General features: G+C 41.5%; 2 protein-coding genes and 1 long non-coding RNA gene across 4 annotated transcripts in view; 2 read left to right on the forward strand and 1 right to left on the reverse strand.

Annotated features, from left to right (window-relative positions):
- Positions 1-3787, forward strand: part of STXBP2 (syntaxin binding protein 2) — an 81874-nt gene extending 78087 nt beyond the window's left edge. The window contains exon 19 of the mRNA XM_073622373.1: positions 294-3787. Within this exon, the coding sequence (XP_073478474.1) occupies positions 294-373 (80 nt within the window). The 3' untranslated portion in view covers positions 374-3787. The remainder of the gene's footprint in view (positions 1-293) is intronic.
- On the reverse strand, positions 2510-19518 carry LOC141133181 (uncharacterized). The gene is made up of 3 exons (XR_012243017.1): positions 19442-19518; positions 18899-19066; positions 2510-6094 (listed from the first exon to the last, which is right to left on the reverse strand). It is a non-coding gene; the product is annotated as an uncharacterized lncRNA (long non-coding RNA).
- Positions 7940-19940, forward strand: part of PCP2 (Purkinje cell protein 2) — an 87860-nt gene continuing 75859 nt past the window's right edge. Inside the window, exon 1 of one of the 2 annotated variants that reach the window (XM_073622374.1) lies at positions 7940-8245. In XM_073622374.1, the coding sequence (XP_073478475.1) occupies positions 8151-8245 (95 nt within the window). In that variant the 5' untranslated portion in view covers positions 7940-8150. The remainder of the gene's footprint in view (positions 8246-19940) is intronic. The other variant, XM_073622375.1, reaches the window with a different exon arrangement.

Here is a 19940-nt window from a genome sequence, read left to right on the forward strand (position 1 = left end):
GCTTGGGTGTAGCAGCAAATCGCAATGACAGGAGGGTGATGTCATCACTAATCTTGGCATGCAAGACCAATCTCCCTTGGCTATGATGGAAGAAGGAGCAGTGAGGGAGTGCTGGCACAGAGAGTATCAGGGGTTTGGGGGCCCTTTACAAAAGATGCTGTCACTTTGCCCTGAATAGGTAAGGTGACAACAGTGTCTCTTTAAGAGAGACAGAGTAATTGAATTGAAGCTCTGAAGTCACTTGATTGTGAAATATCTTGTAATGTCATTGTCCTTTTCTCTCTTTTTTTCAGGGTCCACTCATATTTTAACACCCACCATCTTTCTGGATGGCCTAAAGTCTCTGGATCTTCCAGCTCCTCTAAATGAATAAAAAACAAGTGAAAAGCTTGTTCTATTTTTCAAGCTTCTTGATCCTGGCCCTCCATCCTTCTTGATGACCCTCAATATGTGGGACTGGGGCCTGTCAACAGAGTCTGGGAGACCTGCCATCTTTCCTGTGGACTTCTGGAGGATCATCCCTCATTCCATTAAAAACATTCATTAGTGCGGAGCTGCATCCTCCCCTCATTGCCACTGGGACCAAGGAGATGCCTGATAAAACCACTTCTTACTAGAGCACAATTGTTCCATTACTCCATGTGCCATTTTGTTTGAGAGATGTGCGATCACCTTGACGCTCTGTGAAGTTATCACATTTTGATACAACATATATTTGATAAATCTTCTACATGCACATTCCCAACATAAATCTTATCATTCTCCCTGTTTATACATGTCCCTTTCTGCAAGTGCTTGGTAACAGAACCAAGTATACTTCCAGCACAAGACAAAGATGGCTGTCATCTCTATAGTTCATTCTTCCTCACTCGTGTCTGTTACACCTGTAAAGATTATTACTATACATCAGAGTGGAGTTATGATAGGGAGATGCACTATACCTAGGCATTTCATGGACTGTTTTCGCGGTTTTACAGAAATTCTTATGAATTTTATATACAGCTTATTTTTCACAGCAGGAATCCATTGCAGTGTCATACGTATCACTTTGCTTCATTTAATGGTAAAAATCCCTAATACATGTATCCATGGCACAAGCAACATTTATAACAATTCCACCAACTTAAAACCAGGCAGTCTTCGCATGCAATTTTATGTGTTTGTTTTTTTTTTTTTTTTTATAGCTGAGCCCCAGGCAGATATAAAAATGTATAGTCTTTAATTGCACTTGCATTTAAAAAAATGCTTGTAACTACATGAATTTGCCTTGATATCAGCCCCTGTACAGCAGAGTTTGGGGGGGGGGCAACACAAGGAGCCAATTTGGTGTGTTGCAGTACAAAGAGATGAGCTCATTAGTTTGCTGCTTCACCTCTCATTGCCAGTCCTAGGATGGGGAGGAAACCTGCAAGTTAAAGCTGTGTAAATTTCAGGACTGGATAAGAAATAGAAGTCCTACAGGAAATCCGCTCCTATGTATGCATTTAGCAGTTTGCCTGGAGTTCAGCTTTTATGTGTGTCTAAACATTTTTTGTATAGTGTATTTTTTTTGTCTGTGACACTTTCAAACTGCCTGTCATTTTCTGATGCGCATATTATTTATATGCCTACTCTTTACTGTTTGCTGTAAATAAGTTGAAACATGCTGTATTCTTTGTGATGTGAAAAAAAACATACCTTCCTTTCACCTTGTGTAATTTTATTTTTTTTTTTACAGCCCAACTGAACTTTCAGCTTGAGGCTAGGTTCACACTGCTGCGAATTTTATTGCGAATTTGAGCCGCTGCGATCGCTCAAATTCGCAAGTCATTTTAATAACATTGTTTTCCATGAGTGCTGTTCACATCAATGCGTTGCGAATTTAACCTGCGTAAAAAAAGGGTCCTGTCCGAGTTTGATCCGTGTGCAATGCGAATTCAGCTCCATAGATTGCAAAATTTGCAGTAGAATCGCAAGAACACACAAAGAATTCACAATGCAAATTTGCAACGCAATCGGATCAAAATCGCGCTAAATTCGCACTGCAGCAGTGTGAACCTAGCCTAAATCAGCAAAGACCGGGGGGGGGGTTATTTACTAAAACTGCATGTTGCAAAATCTGGTGCAGCTCTCCATAGTAGCCAATCAGCTACCAGAATTTAGAAACTGATTGGCTACCATGCACAGCTGCACCCGATTCTAAGTGTACCGGTTTTAGTAAATATACCTGTTAGGCTTTGACTGGTTTGTAAAGAATACAGAGTAGAAACATTTGTTCCTGCCAGGAAGCTGTAGAGAAGGACCCAACCCAGTGTGGAAGCATTAGTCTCTCTACAGAGGTCTGCTATAGCTGTCCAATCGGCGGTGAGCATAAGCTTTACTGATTGGAGAGCTCTAGTTCTGACTCAGCAAGGAGTGTGTGTGAGACCTCTGCAGGGAGACCATGGCTTCCGTTTAGAGAGCAAGGGACCTTCTTTAGAGCATGCTGGCAGGAGGCAGGCTTTTCTGCTTAGGTTGTGGCTGTTTTCTAAAGAAAGCAAACTGTAAGTCTTTTACATACCTTTTTGTTTTTCATCCACCTGGAATGTGTTTTGCTGATTTAAACCAAACGTTCAGTTGATCTTTAAATATTTTTTTCCCATTGCTTTATGTATGTGTTATTAAAGCGGACCTTCAGTCATTTTTTTCAACTTCCCATCTATAAAATCTTCTGCCCTTGTTTTAACTTTGGATAGTAAAACTTTTTTTTCTGACAGTTAATACCTTATACAGCCCACTTCCTGTTTCTTGTCTGGTCATTGGCCTAGGCTTATGACATCATGCACAGCTCTCTGAACAGGCAATAGCTTCAGCTGCCCACAGTTAAAATGGTTGCAGCCAGACTCAGTGGAGGGAGATTTCTGCAGCATATTTGGCAAGTACAGAATCACCGTATATGTAAAATAATATGCAAAGTGGTTGGAGGGAAGCTTCAGAATAGCAAAGATGTTTTTATTACAAATTACAATTACAATGTGAGCAGACTGCAGTTTCTCTTTAACCTTGAGACTGCATCTAACATGTTTGATTCGCTTTGGTATTAGCAGAAGGATTGTTATATTTTTCCCATAAAAACCAAAATATTTTTTTTTTTTGTGTTCTTGTTGGTAATAAGAAATTTTTTCCAGAAATGATTCAGTTATGTCCTCTGTTGATTCAAACACGTGTACCACAGTTATACATTCTTCTGCATCCTACAGTACAGGTTAATTCATATTTATCTAACAGTTATTTTACAAAGAAATTGGTTTATGGGGCAATTGGGTATCATTTTGATATAGGGGCATTCGATTTGGTGCTAGCAAGTTAACCTTCAGCTGTCACGGAAATCTCCATAAGGGGCATGCAGTTCCCCTGACATCTTGTTCTTGGGAAACGGTTGATGTTAAGCACTGTGCTGTGCTAGAAGGGACTGGGTGTGAAACTGAAGCTAAACGCACAGTTCAGCGTCTGTACACATCTGTTCATGTGAATATTTATAGAAATGGTGCCTTGCTTTTTATGATATGCAAATTAAAGTGTGCCTTTTAACTCGAGAGATCTGTCATTATAAAGCTGTCTGTCAGTATTCCACTTTGGAATGGCTTTCTGTAAATGTCAGATTCCAGGCTATGTTTCCATTAAATTGCAGCCACTTCCTCTTTCTCAGCCTACTCGTTTCTCCACCTTTTCTTGGCTCGAATACATACACATTTGTACTATTCTGCCACAGTCAGAATCCAGTCACAGTTACAAAACAATAAATAAAAGTTTTATGGTGTAAATTTCAGCACTGTGTGCTCCTTTTACAGGATTGTTTTGCTAACACATTTAGGTCCAAAAGTGGTAACGAAGTTTTCAAATGTGATGCTGGGGAACTAAAAGTCCCAGCATTCTCTGCTAGCTGAACCGACCTAGGCTATCTGATGTCCAATCTAACATCCCCTGAAGTAAACCCCAAAAAAGTGCACTGTCTCTTTAAATCATCCTATAACATGCGACTATGCAATAAATATGCAATTCATAAATAATATACAGTGCTATTCTGTGCAATAAAAGTGCATTTTGTTTTTATTACAGTGCTTTACATAATGTACATTCACATCACTCCCTGCCCTCAAGGAGCTTGCAATCTTATGTCCTTATCTCACATTCATATATACACATACTAGGGCCAGTTTAGACAGGAACCAATTAACATACCAGCAAGTCTTTCTAGTAGAATAGCGTATATGTAAAACCAAGGCTGATGACAATATTACTGCTGGGAAAGATCAATAAATTGTTTTAAGCCTGGTAGACACTATGAGTTTTTTTTTTCCATTCGGCCCAGCGGGTTGAACAAAAAAAAAACTGTCGGCTCCGGTCAGAGCCGCTGTACTAAAGATCCGACATTAGTACCGCAATCTTTCCCACTGAGCTGTCTTCTGACGGGGATGGCCCGGCCCCCCCAGCAGAACACACGGTTCATCGCTGTCAGCCATTGGCTGAGGGCGCTGATTGGGAGTCGGACGATTGCTGATTTTCTCGTGGGTTTTTTTTTTTAATATTGAACCAGCTGATGTCGCCGGGGATATAGGCTGGCCATAAACTGCTCAAATTTCAGCCAAATGGGCTGAAATTCAAGCTATGGATGGCCCTTTCAGCACCACCAGGCTCAACAATATTCAAATGAACACAATCGAAGGAGCCGGAAAGGAAAATCTGACGAACAGGGAGTGCATCCCAGCAGTTCCTCTGGCTGTCTGAATACAATACCCACCAAGAGAAAGTCCTCGATTCACAATGTTTGGCATGGAAGGGGAATCTTGTTTAGCCTGTGGGGCTGAACAAGATAAATCATTTGATTTCCCACTTCCACCCAAAACAGCATGAATGGCTGAACATGCTACTGTATTCTGACAGGCGACAGTTGCAACTGTGAAAAGACCCTGACAGTGACTACATGTGATTAGATGCAGGGTGCTGCTCTGGTGAGAATTTTCTGTCGATCTCCTTCAACAAAAGTTGATTTTGTTGACACTTGCCACCCATTGAATACATTTCAGCTGATTCCGCAGGGTTGCCTGAAATACAATTCATATATGGCCAGGATTAGACCGTAGAACAATTAGACACAGTAGGCAATTGTTTTGGATGCAACTGTTTTTCATCAATCTCCAACATACACCTACCAAGCCTCTTGTTCCAAAGTAACTGAAGAAAAACTGCCTATGTTGCCAATAAGACAGCATGGCAATGGCATGTTTTTCTAAATACATACAAGGACTCAAGTGGTTGATCCTAGGCAAAACATTTCCTTGCAGTGTTTTTTCCATAAGCAAACTGCAGTTACCTATTCTACACTGTGGGCACATTATTCAAAGCACTCAGTACTTGCTTTGCTTTAAAGTGCATGTTAACTCTAACTAGATGACATTTAGTTTTCTAAAGGATGGCATGTAATAAATGTTCTGTTTTTTTGTCTTGGAAAAAAAAAAAGGTGAAAATATCCATAATTTCCATTAGAGTTATCAGAAATAACAAAAATCGTACAAAACAGTACAATGTCTATTTCTTGGTGCATCATGGCATATGGTAATGGTTACAGAAAAACGTCAGGAGATAAGTAGCCTATGAGCAACCTTCTATTATTTGGTCAGGTGGCAGGGCTGTAGGTGGCATAAAGCCTAAACACTTTTGGAACATCAATAACACCATAATCAGAAAAAAACACAATACAATGTCGATTCAGATTGTATCAAGTCATTAGTTGCAACCTGTACAATTCTTTGGACTTCTACTAGCTCTTCACTGGTACATGATAAAGAAGTCATAAAGGACCAACAATAGCTTAAAATTCATACCTGCATGTGGAAAAAAGAGGAGGAAAAAGTAAAAAAAGAGAAATATGAAAGGAAAAGGGGAAAAGAGGAGATACAGGGTAGAAGATGTGCACGCTCTGTGTGTTGTTTAAGTCTGTCACCGTCCAGATCAGGAGTGTCCTGAGAGGTATTTTATATAGGGATCCCATGTTTTCTCAAAGTAGGCCATCCTGTCATGGAGGATGGTCATCGTGCGTTAGTTTATCATAATAACCATCAGTTTGGTCTTTAGGCTGTAAGAGAAGAAAATAGAATAGAACCCTAATTTCTCGAAAACATGGCGGACTTTGTAGGCACAATAGGGCAATCTTTTAAAATCTAGAACAATCTTTATTCTAAAATTCTTAAAACATAATAGCATAAAATTGTTGTAATACCATCTATTTTTAGTAGGTCAACAAATTCCCAAGCATGGAGATAGAGATCCAGCCAAGCAATATATATTATGTATAGAAGTCCAACATTGGAAGATATATATTAGTGTCAGCGTGGATATCGGGGATCAAGTCCACAATTCCTCCATACTTGTTAGTCAACATGTTTTCGCAAGATTTACTTGCTTCCTCAGGACTGATTGGGTGGGTGCTATTATTACAACCAAAATATTACATGAGTATCATATCTTATTGAGAAGTATATTTTTCCATTTATAATACATTTGTACTTTTTGTGCATATATGCAGTATATATACACACACATCAACATTCATAAGCAATCAAGAAAAATGCTTGCCTGATCAACCTTGAAAGTAGGAGTATGGAGGATAACAAATCGTGGGGTGAACACGGGTAACCTCATGGGAGGAAGGGGGGGGGGACACAGTGTAAGACCCTTCTCCCAAATCAAGACCAACCAGGCGTAAAGGTATAAGGTGTGTTGTTAAACCAGAACGCTCTAAAAAGAGGGGGAAAAAGTAAATATTATATTCCTCAGTTAAATCTAAACATTAGTGGAATGGCCTTGTGATGGGTATCATAGGTTTTATATCTTACCCAAAAGGTGATAAACGGAAGCCATAGGCAGGAGGCCCTGAAGGAGAGTAGAATATATCCAGTCATCGACCTTTGGCCTTTAGGGGTTCAAAGGGGAATGTAAGGGCTTTCAAGGATTGTGCAATCCTGGCTGCTTTGAATATAAATGCGATCAGGCATCTCACATTTCCCGGTGTTCGCTCCACCTGCCTCCCCACCTGCTGTGGGGGTCTTGGTTAGATTCACCCAAGTGAGGGAATAGATCAAATTATAAGTGCAGATTCAAAACCGCTTTACTTTACAGCAGTGGTTCTCAACCTCAGTCCTCAAGTACCCCAACAGGCCATGTTTTGGGAATTTCTCTTAGATAAAATAGCTGTCCAAAATACCAAGCCATTGACTCTGATTTAAAGCACCTGTGCAAGATGAAGGAAAACCTGCAAACATGGCTTGTTGGGGGTACTTGAAGACTGAAGTTGAGAACCACTGCTTTACAGCATGTCCACCAGGTATGGAGGAATGATCCCTCCTGACTGCAGCCACAGAAACAGGAAGAGGCCCCCGAGATAGAGGAAGCCAGCAGGCTGGTATTAAATACCACCATAGAAAAATGTAGTAATTTGTCTCGATCAAAGAGGTATTGATATAAGATTTTGAGTTAAAGTTAGTCAATTTCCCCCATTCTACTGCTTCCATCTCTTCTTTGTTCCCATCTTTCCATATAGGGTATTTTAGTAGAACTTTTGCCTTTTTTCAATCTACTGAACCAGTTTGTCACTCCCCATCTACTTGTAAGAAAATTGAAAAGGTTAAGTACAGCGCTGTGCTGAAAGTAAACTGAGACAGCAGCCAACACACCCGTAGACTCAGGATCAAAATAACAACAAAAGATTCAAAGTGTGGCGCTAATTACTCTGTGAAATATATAGTAAATACGAAAATCCTAAAATAAAATAGCCTAAGAACAAATAATTCAGTGTGAACAAGAAAGATGCCACGTGAACATGTGTAACAGTGGCTAGTGAACAAAATAATAATACAAATTTGTGTTCAATACAAATCAAAAACAATATTGTAGATTTGTGGCTTGGCTTCTGCTGGTGGGGGCGTGACCGGATGGGCGGGTGTGTGTTGAGAGGCAGCATGGAGTGAGTGAGAGCATGGACGCTGTGTGCTCCGTCCCCCCTCCGTTCTCATCTCTCTCTCCCCTGGCCGTATGAACGGCATACTGGATGGCTCTGGCTCCCTTGTCACTCGGTGCCTCGCTGCCCCTCCTCTCTCTCTGCTAAAGGTGTGCTGAGGAATCCTCTGGGTGAGATGTCATCCCCTGCACGCTGCTGTGAGACAAGCAGCTTTTTACTTTCACTTTCCCATCTCTACACTAGTCATGGAATAGAAGTCGGCCAGAGCTGGTACAGTATGGAGTCACTAATATAGTATCCAGATGCTGTTTTTTTGTTAGACAATCCTCAGACTAGAAGTAAATCCTGGTAATATGACATCTGTGTAGTAACAGAGTTATTTATGTGAGTCAGTGCGTTGACCTGCCTGCTGCTTGGGTAATATTAAGACTGGGAGCAGACAGAGTGTGCTAATATAGGAAGCAAAGTATATTCTCCAACCTTTTTTTTTTTTTTTTTTTTTTTTTTTGTTTGTGTGCTGCTGACTAGCTAAAGCCCTGGGACCCCTGGGATTTTCAACAGATGCAAAGAGAGAGGTTTAGGTAGGGGTTGGGATACTCGGTATATATACCCCACTAACCGTATTTTTAATGGCGACTGCCTTAGCGGCATTTAACCAACTGTATAAAACTACGGTGTAGGTGGGGGGCTGCACCAATTTAAGTTGTAGCTGTGGAGTTTATGTGTGTAGGGAGTTGCCCCACACCTGCCATTTAAGGTATTGTAGCTTCCTTCTGTGTGAGCTCTCTTTTTTTTTTACGGGGGTGTATAAGAGTGTAGAGTGGAGAGACTTACCCCGCTTTATACACTTTATGGTATATGCTCTGTACAGCGGGTAGTTGAGCGCTGATGGGAGCAGCGGCTTCCCTTTCCTCTCCCTCTCTCCTTAGTTCCTTTTTGGATTTGTGGAGGACGTTGGTAACTGTCAGTCTCTAATTTGTTGCTGTTAGAGTATATTTATATCTATAAGCGTAAATGATGCAGAATCTACGTTCCTCTAAAGAGAAAAACCCGCAGCATGCGGCAGCAGTATCAGCAGCAGCAAAACTGGAGCAATATGCCCATGCCTCTGCTCTGACCCCTCCAAAAAAGGGGTCGCAGCAGAAGGGTCAACAAGGGGGGGCATCAGATAGGAAAAGCCAGGGCCAGCCTCAATTACAGCCCTTAGGGGCTGTGCCGGCTACCCAGCCTTCCAAATCTTTATGTAATAAAGGCCCAGGGCTAAGTGATCAAAACACAAACGTAAACTCGGAGCTAATAAAGGACCCGAATTTACCCTTGAACAGAGAACCAACTATAACGGATGTATTCATGGCTGTAGGGGTATGTAGCGGCTCGCTTAAAGATCTTTGTGAACAAATGAAAGGTGTTAAAGCAGATCTGTTATTGGTTAGACAAGATCTGCAGAAAACGGCGGAGAGAACAACGGCCCTGGAAGAAAGAGTCAGTGGGCTAGAAGATAATGTGCTCCCAATAACCAGAGAAATAAAATGGCTGAAGGAACAGCTATCTAAACAAGCCTCTAAGTTAGATGAGATGGAGAACAGGAGTAGAAGAGATAATGTGAGGCTGATAGGTTTACCCGAAAGGAGTGAGGGCGCCAACCCAATTGCATTCCTAGAAAAATGGCTGGGGGAGCTAATCGGGAAAGAATCATTCTCGGCTTCGTTTTCCATCATAAGAGCTCATAGGATCCCTTTCAGGGCACCATCGGAGGGGGGCCACCCGAGACCCCTCCTCCTGAGATTTCTTAACTACCAGGATAAAGTAATCTTACTACGGAAGATCAGGGAAGCAGGGGAGGTTTTTTTTAAAGGAGCAAAAATATCGTTTTATTCCGACTTCTCTCCGGATTTGCAGAGGCGTAGGGCAGAGTTTACCCAGGCAAAACGCAATCTACAAAAATTTAAGTTGCCCTATGCTCTTTTATATCCGGCAAGGTTGCGGGTTGCGGCTCTGGGGGAGACTCTGTTTTTTAACTCCCCTTCTGAAGTTGAGAAGTGGCTGGAAGATAATAGGGAAAAAATCACGAATTTTACGTAGAGAATGGGGGAAGATATAATAGGCCGGGATATCAATAGGATGGCACGATAAGGCATTGGGAGGTACAGGGGCTGTATTTTTGTTTTTGTTCTTTTTCTTGTTCTTGCTTTTTTTTTTTTTCCACCCCTTTCTGCCATCTGTTAATGCTTTTTGTTATAAGGGGACGGGAGGGGATGGGTGCACACAGCTATTTGTGGGTAGGGTGGTGTGGGGCTGTGAGTGTAAGATTGGTGTAAAAGGTTGGTGTTAGTGTAAGAGGCAACGGTCATGGTAAACCCCCAGGGGGTACACCTAGATAGGTGGGTACGGGTGGGGGGGGGGGGGGGGAGGGGGATGGGGTGGGAGGGTAGGGGAGATTAGGTGGGGAGGGAAGGGAAGGGGTGGGAAGATGGGAGGGAGGGGAAATAGGATGGGTAAACCATTCCTTACGAACACTTATACCACTAGAAATTATAACGGAGGTATCCAGACCTTCCTTAAGATTATTTTTGCACATACAGGCACTTTTTATAGTAAATAGGTTTTTGGTTGTTCTACACGCACATGCAAGCACTGTCTATGGCAAATTTATGCCCAAAGTAAGGCTAATATAGCCAAAATGAATACGTGGTCTAGTGGCCAAGTATGCACACACACGGAATTGTTATAACAGTCACTAGGAGGAGAAAAATTAGTTTTGGGTTAGGGTTATATATATTAAATTTCTCTTATATCTTTCTGTTATATACGTTTGTATATGTTGGGGTAAAGAATATTCCTCAGTCTTTAGATGTTAGCTAAGACTCTGAAAATAGGATCCTGGAATGTCAGGGGCCTAGGTACACCACTTAAAAGATTAGCAGTGTTCTCTATGATGGAGAGGTGCGGGGCTGATCTGGTCTGTCTGCAGGAAACCCACCTAACCAAGGAAACTATCCATCACCTACAGATGAAAAAATTTCAAACCCAATTTCATGCGGTTCACTCCTCCTACAGTAGGGGAGTGAGTGTTTTGGTAAAGTCTGGGGTGAAGTTTTCCTGCAGCCAGGTCAGGATAGACGAGTTGGGTAGATACATCTTTTTATTATGTTTTATTGAAAACGCCAGGTATGTGGTGGCAAATATATATATCCCTCCGCCCTTTAATCTGGATGTCTTGCTTAAACTGTATGAATTTTTGCTAGATAAAAAAGAGGTGCCGATTGTAGCAATGGGGGACTTCAACGAGGTTCTAGATAAAAGGCTGGATAGATTCCCACTACGAAAAAGCTCAGAGGACTCAGTAAAGAGTCGGTTAAGCTTTTTTCTGGAAGAAGTGGGATTAATGGATTTGTGGAGGGCACGGAACCCAGGCGTGCTGCAATATACTTGCTGTTCTGCATCTTACTCCGTGCTTTCAAGGATAGACCTAGCCCTAGGAAATGATAGGGCTCTCCAGATGGTAGAAAAAATAACATACTGGCCAAGAGGCATCTCAGACCACTCACCTATGGTAGTCATTTTAAATCTTGGGGAGCCTAGGCCCCGGAAGTACTGGAGTATAAGCCCGTACTGGTTTGAAATTATTAAAAAGACGGTTGGGATACTTTCCTCCTTAAGGGAGTTTGTTGAGATCAATCAGGGAACGGTGTCCCCTTCTACGCTATGGGACGCCCTTAAGGCTTTTCTTAGGGGGGTCCTGATACAGCAGATAGCTACATTCAACAAAGAGGCTAGAAGGGAGGAGGAGAGCCTGTTGAGAGACGCTCTTGAAGCAGAAAACAACTATACTTGCAACCCAAACCCGGAGACGGAAAGTATCTGGCAAGAGAAACAACAAGCATATAAATCAGTGGTTTTACAGAAAGCAGAAACCAGGCGGTTACTCCAAAGACAGGAATCTATGGTGGAGGGCGAGAGAATGGGAAGGACACTGGCTATGCTAGCAAAATCCAATGCAGCTCCATCCACGGTCCTCGCGATTAGATCCCAGAGCGGTGAGGTAGTATCAAGCACCTTAAAAATAGTACAAGCCTTCAGGGATTACTATAAAAAACTGTATTCCTCCCAGAAGAGGGGGAAGGAGGCCAAGATGGAGGACTTCCTAAGGGGGTTAGACATCCCCACCATATCACAAGAAGAAAGAGATATATTAGATGCCCCAATATCTATAGCAGAATTATACCAAGCAGTAGCAGGCATGGCAACCCATAAGTCGCCCGGACCAGATGGTCTTCCAATTGAGACCTACAAACACTATGGTGAAGTGTTGATCCCCGAACTGCTGAAAGTTTTGGGGGGGGCGCTTGAGGGGGGCCAATTACCTGCCTCAATGCTAGAAGCAACTATTATTGTATTACAGAAAGAAGGGAAAGATCCCTTGGATATGGCCGCCTATAGACCAATTTCTCTTTTATGCACGGACGTAAAAATTCTGGCCAAAGTGCTGGCAGCAAGATTGAATGGAGTTATCCATAAGCTGATCCACGAGGACCAGGCGGGCTTCATAGCCAATAGATCCACGAGCCTGAATATTAGAAGGGCGTTTTTGAATGTACAGACCCCAATGGTGAACGAGGGTTCGAGAGCGTTGATGACCCTTGATGTATCCAAGGCTTTTGATAGCGTGGAGTGGGGCTATATGTGGCGCGTGCTGGAGATCTTTGGATTTGGCCCTGCCTTTATAGGGTGGATTAGAATGCTATATACTCGACCCAAGGCAAGATTAAAAATTAACAACGAATTGTCAGACTGGTTTGAGCTGGAGAGGGGGACGAGGCAGGGGTGCCCACTCTCCCCTCTGTTGTTTGCACTAGCGATGGAACCCCTGGCCATTTCCATAAGGGGAAGTCGAGCGATAACCGGCTTCCAGAGAAAAACAGGCGAGGAAAGAATCGCATTGTATGCGGATGACATTCTGTTATTTTTGGGAGACTCGAGGAAATCGCTACCGGGAGCAATGAGGATAGTGGAGGACTTCGGCAGTTTTTCTGGCTTAGAGATAAACTGGGAGAAATCAGAGTTTCTACCGATAGACCCCTTAAATGAGACAATAGCACCTGGTATGCCTCAGGTGGCAACAGTGGAAGCTCTGAAGTACCTAGGGATTGTCCTGACGAAGGACCCTGTTCTATATATCAGTAAAAACCTTGTCCCTCTATTAACAAAATTTAAACAAAAAATAGGAATTTGGAGACGCCTGCCTCTATCAGTTGCAGGAAGATGTAGCTTAATAAAAATGATATGGATGCCACAACTGCTATACGTCTTGCATAATTCCCCTGTCTGGATAAGTAAGAAGTGGTTTAAAAAAATTGACAGTCTCTTTAGGGAATTGATTTGGAAGGGGAAACAAGCCAGGATCCGTCTTGGAGTGCTCCAGCTCCCTACCCAGGAGGGGGGCTTTGCCCTCCCACATCCCGAGAGTTATTTTTACTCAACTCAGTTGCAGCAATTATTGGGCTGTGGGATACCGAAAGGAGGCACCCCTAACGGCAAGTTACTATTGTTGAGCTCCACACATAATACAATTATTGAAGCCCTAGAGGCGGACGCGTTCCATGATAAATTTCCAACAATTAAATTGATAACCAAACTTTGGAAAACAGTTAAGAAAAAGATGGGGTATGGAGCCTTAACAGCCTACTCTCCTATTTGGAACAACCATAATTTGCAGGAAGTTCTTAAGATAGGCATATTTAGAGAGTGGGAGAAGCTTGGCCTCAGTAAGCTAAGTCAATTATATAACGACTTTGGGTTAAAGAAATTTTCAGAACTGGTTGGGGAGTTTAAGCTTCCCCGGGGGTCTTTCTTCCTATATGTCCGGTTGGAACATGCCCTTAAAGCACAATTTAAAGCCCAGACCCCGAGATGGGAAGAGATGCCTCTATTTCAGTGCATAATTCAAATAACCCCCACTAGAGGGGTAATTTCAAGAATTTATGACCAATTAAGCAAATCGGTTAATAGCAGGGAAATACTCCTTCGGGTAAAGGCTAAATGGGAAGAGGAGGTGGGAGGAATGACCCAGGAACAATGGGCGAGAATTTTGGAGTTGGGAGCGCAGGTTTCTGTGACCCCTTCACAGAGACTCTCACACTTAATGCTGTTAAACAGAGCCTATTATACTCCTAAAAGACTTTTTAAATTTGGGAGAAGGCCCAATGACAACTGCCCCAGGTGTCGAAGGACGGGAGATCTCATTCACATGGTGTGGAGGTGTCCCAAGCTGTTTAGATACTGGGAGGAGGTGACTGGGAACTTGGGAAATATTTTCGGTACGACAGTGGCAAACGAGGCCTTGGTTTGTATTCTGGGGCATAGAAGAGTGATGGGAGAAAGGCTGAGTACTACCTTAGCTGTCACGCGGGCCCTGTTTCAGGCTAGAAAGTTGATAGCACTTAGATGGCAGGTAAAGGAGCCCCCCACCGTGAAAGACTGGATCTCTACAATGAATGAAACCTTGGGTAGGGAAAGAATGGAGTACATAAAAAGGGGCAATCTTCAGGAATTTGAAAGCATGTGGAAGATGTGGATAGAGAAAGTGAAGAGTCATTAATAGTGGGATCTGCATAGACACGGAATAGACTGAGGGATGGGCTTAATATAGGTATATAGGCAACTGGTATCCTTGCAGGCAAAGGATCCTATAATAAAGTGTTTCTGGATATGCACATTTTTAGTTAAATATATAGCTTAGTAGGGTATAGGATAAACATATAGGGAGTAGGTGGGGGGGGGGGGGGATCGGGGTATTAGGGCATAGGTAATTTGGTACACAATACAGGCTGGGTCAGTAGAAGATGGGCACGGGGAGCCCACAAGTTCATTTTTACAAACCTCTCTTCTTGTATTTTTTTGTTGGTGTTTTTGTCCTTTTTCTTCCTTCTTACGGGTCCCTTTGGTTATCGAGTCCTAGTTAGTGGGGCTTACGAGATGGAAGGGACAGAGGACTTGTTGGTAAAGAGGCGTAATGGAATCCGTTGGTCATTAGGGCGATATAAAAAGCAATGAGAAAAAGTATAATCCACTATGATGTGAATACGAGAAGGCGACAGTTAATGAACAACAAACTGATTTAGCCCTCCAAACACAAAAAAAAAAAAAAAAAAAAAAAAAAGAAATTGTGGCTTGTCTTCTATCTACATATTGAGCTGAGATCGTGGCTTGTCATTTATCTATACATTGAGCTGAGATCATGGCTTGTCTTCTATCTATACATTGAGTAGAAATCATGACTTGTCTTCTATCTACATATTGAGCTGAGATCATGGCTTGTCTTTATCTATACATTGAACTGAGAACATGGTTTGTCTTCTCTCTATTCATTGAGCTGAGATGATGGCTTATCTTCTGTCTACACATTGAACTGAGATCATAGGTTGTCTTCTCTCCATATATTGAGCTGTGATCATGACTTATCTTCTATCTATGCACTGAACTGAGATCATGGCTTGTATTCTATCTATACATTGAGCTGAGATCATGGCTTGTCTATTATCTATACATTGAGCTGAGATCATGGCTTGTCTTCTATCTATACATTGAGTAGAAATTGTGGCTTGTCTTCTATCTACATATTGAGCTGAGATCGTGGCTTGTCATTTATCTATACATTGAGCTGAGATCATGGCTTGTCTTCTATCTATACATTGAGTAGAAATCATGACTTGTCTTCTATCTACATATTGAGCTGAGATCATGGCTTGTCTTTTATCTATACATTGAGCTGAGATCATGGCTTGTCTTCTATCTATACATTGAGTAGAAATTGTGGCTTGTCTTCTATCTACATATTGAGCTGAGATCATGGCTTGTCTTTTATCTATACATTGAGTAGAAATCATGGCTTGTCTTCTATCTATACATTGAGCAGTAATCGTGGCTTGTCTTCTCTCCAAACATTGAGCTGAGATCGTGGCTTGTCTTCTAGCTATACACTGAACTGAGATCATGGCTTGTCTTATAGCTATACTTTGAACTGAGATCATGACTTGTCTTCTCTCCAAACATTGAGCTTAGTTCATGGCTTGTCTTCTCCATACATTGAGCTGAGATCATGGCTTGTCTTCAATCTATACATTGAGCTGAGATCATGGTTGGTCTTCTATCTATATATTGAGCTGAGATCATGGCTTATCTTCTGTCTATACATTGAGTAGAAATCGTGGCTCGTCTTCTCTCCATACATTGAGCCGAGATCATGATTTATCTTCTATCTACCGTATGCACTGAGCTGAGATCACGACTTGTCCTCTCTCTCTACATGGAGCTGAGATTGTGGCTCGCCTTCTCTCCATACATGGCGCTGAGATTGTGGCTTGTCTGTTATCCATAATTTAAAAAGAAAAAAAAAAAAAAAAAAAAAAAAAAACAATATTGTATATGAAGACCATATCACAATGGATAAAATATAAGTCTGTGATAACAGTGCATAAGTGATGATGAGCAGGTGCTTCTTGAACATGCAGAAGGATTATTTAGACCCAGCAAACTGGCAGATAGATGGACCGTGGGAGATCAGAGGTGCACGGAAGGTTGAAATCTGTGCCAGGACCATCACCAGAAAACATGGAGGCTTACCAGAAGTAGTGGCCTGAAATGGCATACGCCATACAGGTCAAAAAGGCTTGATGACCAACAGGTCTGGATGTTATATCTGGTCAGATGTCATCACCACACAGAACGGGGGGGGGGGAATGTTCAGCACAGCTTCCTCATTAATGGATGTACCACCATAAGCCAAGCGAAAGATTCGTGTTGCATGTGAGGGATAAAAACACTCACATAGCGTGATACCGTTTAAACTTGGATTTATTAAAAATTAATCAATAAAAAACAAAGTCACATTTTCAGAAGATAAGATTGGCATGTAAATCGTGTAGCGGCAGTCGTGAGGGGTCCACCCGACATGTTTCAACTAAAAAAAGTCGTACTTGCAAATCTGGACTGACTTCCTGATAGTGACAGCGGCCCATTTTAGTGTCAGCATAACCGCTCATAATTTCCACCAAATGTGAGATGGTGACAACATAAAAGAGCAAAGAGGAGGAGTTTTGTGAATGTTGTAATCATATAACGGGAAGGGCCTGAACAAGGACCTTCAGAGTAGGCCTGCTAAGGGTTATTTTAATTAAAGCCACAGATTTAAAAAGATGGAAATTCACTGATGAATTATTTTCTATAAGAATTTAGTGATCAGGTTTACATCTTTTTCATACCAGCACTCCCAGAGTGCCCTAAACACCAGAGCACTAGCCCACCCTTGTCCTGCATTGTAATTCCAGTACCTGTTTTACCTATTGAGAAGCCCTGACATTGCCACATAGTTTGGGAGATGAATTGCATTTGTAAATAAAGTTTGATGTGTTTTTTTAGATGCTACGAAAGGCTAGTATAAATAATCTGGCACTGTACAGTGCCTAGTTCCCACGTTTTGTTTCACACTTTTTTTTTTTCTAACCAAAAATGGTTATACACCATGAAATTAACCACTTGACCTCCAGAAAGCTTTACCCCCTTCATGGCCAGGCCATTTTTTGGTATTCAACACTTTGTTGCTTTAACCAGCAATTGCTCAGTCATGCAACACTGTATGCAAATTATATTTATATAAAGCTTTGTTTTGGTGGTATTTGATCACCACTAGGTTTTTTTATTTTTTACTATATCAACCAAAAGAATTTGAAAAAAAAAAAAGTAAAAATAATTAACTAGTTTGTGTTGTTTTATAGTTATAGCATCTACAAACTATGGTGTATCTATATTGGAAAATTGATCTATTCTGATGTACTGACGGCTTATCTCACTTCTTGAGGCCCTTAAAATGCCAGGACAATACAAAAACTCCCCAAATTACCCCTTTTTGGAAAGTAGACAGTCTGAAAGGGTATTTCGTATTAGGCACTGCGAGTTTTTTTTTAGCTTTTTTTTTTTGCAATTGTTTTTTTACTTACTGTCACCAGCGCAGTACAGCGTCATCATATGACTGGTGTGGCAGTGATCAGGGACACTGGTGACAGTATGTAAGAGAAAAAAAGTGTAATTCATATTTTTTTTTTTAACATTTTGTTTTTAATATTGTTTTCTTTTATACATCCTGTCATCAGGGTAGTCTTGTGTCTACTACTTTGGGGGATTGATCAGGGATTTATTTATTTTTTACACTGTTATTGCTTATACAGTGATGACCACTGTATAAGCAATAGTTTTAGCTGTCATGAATAGGTTAACATTCACGAACAGCTTGCTTATGGTTGTGGTCAGTGATTAGCTACAGCTAATCACATTGTACAGGTAGCCAGGTACCATGTGATTGCTGGGGCAATCACAGATCACAACAGTAAACAAGCTGTTTTGGATGGTATTAACAGAAGGCCAGATGGCAGTCTTGCAATTCTGTGAAACAGATGCTTCATGCTGAAAAGCCCTAGAAACCCCAGCAGATTTGGTGGAGCGGGCCCTAATAGGAAAGGGAGGAAACTTTTGGAAAGGTTATAAGCTTGAGACACCTAGCAATGGCCAAAGAGTATACAGGATGTCCCTTCTTGGGACCTTCAAGAAGGACAAAGAGGGAATCGATTTTTCTGAAGGAAGCATTAACTGCTCTGACTACATACAGGCAGTTGCATAAAAAGTGTAGCGCTATTTAGAATGAAAGAATATGCGGTTATAATATTGCATACAGTATAGACATTTAAAACACTTAAATGCATATGTCACACCACAAGTGGAAATACTCCAGCAAATATCTATTAGGTATAAAACAAGTTGTGGAGAAAAGTCCCTTGTTGTGAATATAGTGATTCCGTTCACCATGTGAGTGGCTGGTAAGATCACGAACAGATATGGTGTATCCCCCACATGGAAGCAGTGCAGGCTTACCAGATAAGTTGGACTCATACAAACATATGTTTAATGAGTCAATAAGGCTTATATTGCCAGCCGGCAATGGAACAGGTTGGTTCAATCAGACAATGATGTACTCCGGATGGCATCAAAAACTTTCAATAAGGACTCCCCAACTTCTTTTTATGTGCTCTGAGCAATCACCTGGACAATAGACACACAGAGGATCAACAGAAGTGTATTTTCTAAAACCCGGGCAAACAGATGCTTCATGCTGAAAAGCCCTAGAAACCCCAGCAGATTTGGTGGAGCGGGCCCTAATAGGAAAGGGAGGAAACTTTTGGAAAGGTTATAAGCTTGAGACACCTAGCAATGGCCAAAGAGTAAACAGGATGTCCCTTCTTGGGACCTTCAAGAAGGACAAAGAGGGAATCGATTTTTCTGAAGGAAGCATTAACTGCTCTGACTACATACAGGCAGTTAAAGCGTAACTCCACTTTTGTTGAGAAAAAAACATTCCCCTCTGGGTGATCAATGTACATTGCAAGGATTATAACAAACTTTGTTGCAGATTCCTACCTTTTGTTATTCTGAAAAAATCCATGTGTGTTTCTCTGTGCCTCTGTTCTGAGTAGGTCAAATGGGAGTGGTTCTATAATAAACTGTCAGGTGTGGAGTTAGAGGGCACTAATGAGGAAATCTGCTGGGCCTGCATCCCTTTAGACGGGTTCCTATTGAAAGTATCTCTCACAAAATGACATTTTTTTGCAAGGGATGCCTGAAATCTGATTTGTATCTTAGACAGACTTCTAGGAAAATTGGTGAGCCAATCACAAAGCAGGAAATGATGTTTCTGGGGAGTGGTCAGTACACACTCTGTGTACAGAAAACACCAGGTAGCCATATTGCACTGTATTCTCAGAAAATTACATTGGCTACAGATTGAAAAAGAAAGGTAATTGTTAGTAACATTCAATTACAAGATGATTAATGTCGCAATCATATGCGCTATATTATTTTTTCTTTATTTGCTATTTTTTTTCCCCACACAAGTGGAATTACCCTTTAAGGAAATAAA

Source organism: Aquarana catesbeiana, linkage group LG03, assembly GCF_042186555.1.
Source record: "Aquarana catesbeiana isolate 2022-GZ linkage group LG03, ASM4218655v1, whole genome shotgun sequence".
NCBI classification, from domain to species: Eukaryota; Metazoa; Chordata; class Amphibia; order Anura; family Ranidae; genus Aquarana; species Aquarana catesbeiana.